This window comes from Podarcis liolepis (assembly GCF_965112155.1).
Source record: "Podarcis liolepis genome assembly, chromosome: 2".
NCBI lineage: Eukaryota > Metazoa > Chordata > Lepidosauria > Squamata > Lacertidae > Podarcis > Podarcis liolepis.
Window position 1 is genome coordinate 32313823 of NC_139555.1, and position 6167 is coordinate 32319989.

General features: G+C 44.2%; 1 protein-coding gene across 2 annotated transcripts; it reads right to left on the minus strand.

The window, feature by feature from the left end:
* Positions 1-603: 603 nt before the first annotated feature.
* Positions 604-6095, minus strand: LOC310699440 (nucleoside diphosphate kinase). Of its 2 annotated transcripts, none has more exons than XM_083487295.1 (5): positions 5944-6095; positions 4229-4364; positions 2447-2548; positions 1374-1486; positions 604-850 (listed from the first exon to the last, which is right to left on the minus strand). In XM_083487295.1, exons 2-5 carry the CDS (start codon positions 4355-4357, stop codon positions 733-735), a joined length of 462 nt encoding a protein of 153 aa, XP_083343421.1. In that variant the 5' UTR covers positions 4358-4364; positions 5944-6095; the 3' UTR covers positions 604-732. The 2 variants fall into 2 exon arrangements, with proteins under 2 accessions (XP_083343421.1, XP_083343422.1); XM_083487296.1 differs by having other exon boundaries at positions 4229-4378; positions 5944-6039.
* Between the last annotated feature and the right edge of the window lie 72 nt (positions 6096-6167).

The window sequence follows — 6167 nt, forward strand, 5'->3', positions numbered from 1 at the left end:
ACCTCAGCCATATGACCACAACTTCCAAACATCAGTTGAGCATGTTGGTCCATTGATCCTCCACCCATTCTTCTTCCAACAATTCTTATGTCGTCCTGAAACTGGTAGGTTTGTGCGGAGAACATGTGGGAAAGTGCTAGCAGGCACCCTTTCACAGGAGACATTTAAAGGGCTAGAAATAATTTATACTGTGGCCCTGGATGTTTATTGTATCAACTTTAGTAAAACTTAAAAAGAACTTGGACAAGTTCCAAAAATCCTTCAGCTAGAAAAGAAAATTGGTAACTAATTCATGTGATCGTGCTGAATTAGTACTTACTGGTCCTACTTTTAATCCACCATACATTCTGCTTTTTAGGACTACCTAATAATGCAAGAAGGGACGCGGGTGGCGCTGTGGTCTAAACCACTGAGCCTAGGGCTAATGGGGACAAAGTAGTCCTAAACCACTTTGAAAAACAATGCAGAAGCTCCAGTGAAGCTTTAATTTGCAATAGTTACATTTGCCAGGCTATTTTTAATTTACCGGCACTCCTAGTAATTCTACAATAGAAACTGTTGATAAGCTACCTTTTCGTTTCTCTAAAATGAAGAAATGAAAACTAATAATTCATATTTTATTTCTTAATGCCAATAATCACAAAGGTAACCGTGATAATTGCTCCCAGGACAGCAGGTGGGTGGAATGAGATGCTTTGTTGGAAGAAGGCAGAACTTGACACCAGGACTAATCTATTCATAAACCCAATCATGAGCACAAGGTTTGTAGTTCACAAGTTCTTCAGGCTTGAACCACAGATTGATCTCTTTCTGAGCACTTTCCACAGAGTCACTGCCATGAATGATGTTCCTACAGGGAAGACCAAGGAATTCAGTTTACAAAACTTGTGTAGCATTTAGAGACATTTCTGAAATAAGAATCTGGAACAGACTACTTGACAGCTAAGCTTACACATTTGAAATGTCTAGGTTGATAAGAAAGTATCCACAAGAGTCAGTCAGTTTAGCTTAAAGGATTTCTCAGTCACACACACAAAATGAACCTATCATCGCCTTTAATCAAATGACCGGCCAACTGTACAGGTAGTTTCACGGGTATATGAATGGCTATCAGCTAGCTCTTGATCATCAGTACCTTAAATAAGCGAACAGTTAAGCTGTTTGACAAAAGCAAGCGGAACGCGCAATTTATCCTGTTAACACAAAAGCATTTTATTCTGCTGGAGGTATGCTTACACTACCCAGTCTTCTGTTTTAAATAGTGAGGCATGTATTCTGAACATTTTCTTTTAAAGGTTTTGATAATTAGTAGTACTTCAGTAGCACCTTGCAAGTCTTATTTAATACAGATAAATATAAATCCCAGTACCAACCTGCCCACTTGAATGCAGAAGTCGCCACGGATAGTGCCAGGCTTGGAATCTGCTGGGTTAGTTTCCCCCAACATCACTCTGCCCGTCTTCACCACATTGAGTCCTTCCCAAACCTGCAAGAATAAACTGGTTTAGCACATATGTTTAACCACGGTACTTGACCATATGAAAGTGATGAGAGCTTTTCTTATGGAGTATGTTCTTCATTAAATGAAACAGGCTCTGGCAGGTTGAGAGATCCTCAGAAGACCACGTTGTGGGGGCGCGCGTCATTTTGTCAGGCAACTGATATGCTTGTGAAGACAGAACATTTGTAATGGCGCAACACTGAATAACACCCTTGCTGTACATCTTTGCAGCAGGTCCCGGGAGCTTCTCTTTTTAAATAAGGTGAGGAATGTTTAGGGCTTTTTCCTTCTCTACCCTTTCTAAGTGAAAGATGAAGAGGCCAGTTCAAAGCATGCCCACTTGCAAGTACCACAATTCTAAGCGGATTCACTTCTTAGTAAACCAAATTAGGGTCTGTCTACACAACATTCGCAGCAGCGTTAGCAGACTGCAAGGGGAAATTATTTTGGAAACAGCCAATCACTTCATTGTTTCACTGTTAGCAGAGAAGAAAAAACAAAGCAATAAATTCAGAGTGAAGTTTTTAAAAAATATTCTAAGATGAATTTATATTTCTAGTCCCAATGATCTTTTAAAAGGCCCCATCTTAATTGGTCACCCACTCTAGAGGGCTGCCTATTCTGATCTTGCTCACCAAGGAAGGAACAGAGCTACCCTCAGATTTCATCTCCGGTATTTCTTTCCTCTACTCTGAAACAAGAGGCGGCTTGTTAGGGAATCAGAATTAGCTGCAGAGCAGAACTGATAAATTACTACAAACCTGCACCATCTCGCCTTTCCTTACTTTTCCACAAAGGCCTAAAGGAGAGGTAAGCTAACCTGTGGCAGCTGGGCTACAACTATATGACCATTGGCCATGCTGGCTGGGGCTAATAGAAGTTGGAACCACACCTGGAGAGTATCAGGTATGAGTCTGATGTTCAAGTTTACATAAAACCACTTACCATGGGTACTACAGGCCCAGAATTCATATATTTAACCAAACCAGGGTAGAATGGCCGATCTTTCAAGTCAATATAGTGCTGTTTGAGAAGCTCTTCAGAAGCCTGTAAGAAAAGAGATGGTTAACCCTCATGATTAACTGCAGAAAGGAGCTGCTCTGAGCCACCCCTACTTAAACTAAGTTACTTAAGAAGAGTCCTGCTGGATCAAAGCAAAACCTGTCTAGTCAGTATCTTGTTTCCCAGTGGCTATCAAAAATGCATATGGTATGGGAAGCCCAAAAGCAGGACATCTAACACTGAGACAGTACAGTGCCAAACAACAAGTAGCAAAGCACTTGTAACTAAGCTCAAGAGTTAGCTATAAGAAAGCAAACTAATGGTAGTTTGGACAGTCAGTACCAACAAATCGTCCAGCAATGCTGCTGCTGCTGTACAAGTTGCATATTATCTTACTCCATATAACCTTCTAGTCAAAGTCATACCAGCTTGTATGTATTGGGTTACACAGGTAGTTTTAATAGAACCTACTGTACTTAGCAGGGAAGGGACAACTACCAAACTGAAACAGCAGGAAGACAAGGCTTGTATTGAAAGGCTGTATTTTGACACACACTGAAAATAGGATACATTTTTGTCTTGTTTTCTAAAGTAGCTTTTGCTCTGCCTTAGCCTTGTGCAAGCTACAAAAAGTGTGCATAGGCCACGGGTGCCCAAACTTTTTTCAAAGAGGGTCAGATTTGATGAAGTGAGGCCAACCAGAGTTGTTCTGTTTTTTAAGGATTGAAGTTATTGAACTTTTTTTTAGGATTTTACCCCAGAAGATAAACTGCCACAGGAGCCGGATTAAACTCCCTGACATAGGCACTAGGGTGTATTTAGCTTTCCTGCAGCTATATAAGCTAAATTCAAAAGACAACACACATGCAGACCACAGTGCAACCCTTCACTAAATATGTGTCCTCGAGAGCATACCCCTCCCAAAATAAAACATTTCTGAGTGAAACAGCACTTGAGCTCAAATCATCCACAATCTGCAACCCATGTCATGGTTGAATAAAACACGAGTCTGGATAGCTCAGTAAGTAGTGCGTGAGAATTTTAATCCCGGGGTTGTGGGTTCAAGCCCCACTTTGGGTGAAAGATTCCTGCATTGCAGGGGGTTGGACCTCATGGCCCCTTCCAACTCTACAATTCCATGATTCTATGAACCGATACTTAAAAGACTGTATAGGCAAAAGATATTCAAATGTTGAAATATTTCAAATCATGTCAGAAATAAACAATTTAAAGCACAAATACAAGCTCACACCTCCGTCTCCACCTTTGATTTTGAGCTCTCACTGGTAGTTCCATTAGGTCACCTCATATACAGCACAATAATGAGCTTTCTGGTGCTAACTTGCATCATGACTCACTTGATGGGTCCCTCAGATTGATGAATGACTACTGTTGTACACCTCAGTCCTGTTCTAAATCATGACTAAACTTATCAATTAGGGTAGGGTGGGAGAAGCTGAAATGGATGGAGCAGCAGAAAGAGGACAAACCCTCTGCAAGCAATCAGTTCAGGCAGCTGGTAGGATTGAAAAGTTCCTCCCTCAGCAACTTACTAGACAGGAAGGGAGATGGATCTACTTTTTGGTTCTGGCCCTGCCCACTGCTGGCCTGCAGCCTCTGATCTCTCTCTCTCTCTCTCTCTCACACACACACACACACACACACAATGCAGAAAAAGGTTCTCTAATCCTGCTTTACTGCACCATTTACCAAGATTACACTTACATGCATAAATTTCATAGCCACCAGTTTGAATCCCTTCTGCTCAAATCGCTTGATGATTTCACCTATGATTCCCCGCTGGACTCCATCAGGCTTGATGGCAATGAATGTGCGCTCTGTGTTGGAAGCCATTATCTCACTGCAAAGGAAATGCTAAGAGAAGTGAGTAGGATTGGAATAATCCCCACAAACCACCACAGAAGATGAACCTATAGAGGGAAGGAGTGCAATCAATATAAGTAAAGATTTTACAGCAGGACCAATACCACAAAGAACCTAGAACAGGTTACCCTAACCTATTGACATCTAGTCGTTGTTGGACAGCAAATCCCATTATTCCTGACTGGTGGCTATGCTCACTGGGGCCGATGGAAGTTTGAGCCAAACATCTTGAGGGCATCAGGTTGAGAAAAACGCATGTGAAAAAATGCACAAGGTACTTCCTGTTCGTCAAGGTGACCGCTGTTCAACATTAAGAGGTCAACTCACCAACAGTAAAACAGGGCTAATGAATTATTATTATTTTGAATTTATTGTAGAAATGTTAAGTTAGCTTTTAAAGGACAAGCTGTGTGATAAATTGTCTCCCTTGAACTGGTATACCATTAACTCTATGAGAAAGTGGCAACAGCAGTTGGCAGCCTCCAATGTCATTCCTTCTCTGCTCTTACGACTTTTGAGATCTGCCATCTTAGGAGCACACCAAGTCCTGTGATTTCTTAAGAATCCTTTCAGTAACAATATACAGTTTTCAAGTTGGGAATGCATGAAAATCTTACTTTAAAGAGCAACCCAATGCACTCGAACAGGACACAAAAGCAACCAGGGAACAGACTGTGTGCTCTTTGTTTAATTTTTTAAAATATCTGCAGCATCACCAAATAGATAATAAGGAATCGTATTCAGGGCCGTAGCTAGGGGGTGGTAAGGTGGGCCCCTGCCAGGGGCGCAAGTGAGGGGCGCGAAAAATCGGCTAAAAAATATGTCTATGATCACATGGCATGGCGTATTTGAATGGCAATGCCCATGAACTGCGGGGAGGAGGGCTGTCCCCCTCAAATATTTTAAGGGACGGGAGCAAAGGTACCTCGGCCCCTAGGAGTTGGCTCCTATGTTATGCGATCTGATGAAGGTCGGATTTCATGGGGGGGTGTTTTGGCACCCTTTGGGGCTTCCTCCCCGCCCTAACTGGAGTTGCAATTCTACACCCCTCCCCCCCCCCCCGCCAAGTACCGGGGCAGGCACCATTCGACTGCACGTGGGCAAGGCTTCCTCCACCATCCGTCCACGTGTCGCGGAAGAGCCCTTTGTTCCCCTCCGCTCGGGCGGCGTCTATTTGGGCCTCTCCGCCCTGGGGCTGCAACCCTACACCTATTTACCCGGGAGTAAGCCCCACTTAATCCAACGGGACTGACTTCCGAGTAGACAGGCACAGGCATGTGCTCTGCGGCGGCAGGGCTGCCTTCTTCTTCTTCTCGCCTCGGCCGCCTCAAGTTACAGAGGCCCCCGAGGGGAGGCGAGGAGAGGTGACTGCAAAATGCGCTTTTTTTGGCAAAAGGCACCCCCCCCAGCCGCCATTTCCTCTTTAGCCGGCTCCAGCTGCATTTCTTCCTCCTCTTTTTTTTTTTTTTGCCCCAGAACCTCGTTTTGGTTTTTTCCTCCAGGAAGAAAATGAAGAAAGACCAAAGAAAGGGGTGGGTGGTGGGAATAAAGCTCACCTCAGCTGCAAGGAGTCTGGCCGGGCCCGGAGAGCGTGTCTGCAGCTGCCGTCTCCCTGCAAACCTCCAGGGGAAGAGGCGGAGCAAGGCCGGGCCGGCGCCGGAGACAAGCCGGGAGGGGAGCAAAGGAGGCGGGCTTGGTCGTCGGCTGCCTCCTCCTCCTCCTACTCCGCGTAGGTCCCTCGCCGCCGCTTTGGTTTTTGCAATCTGAGCAGATGGTGATT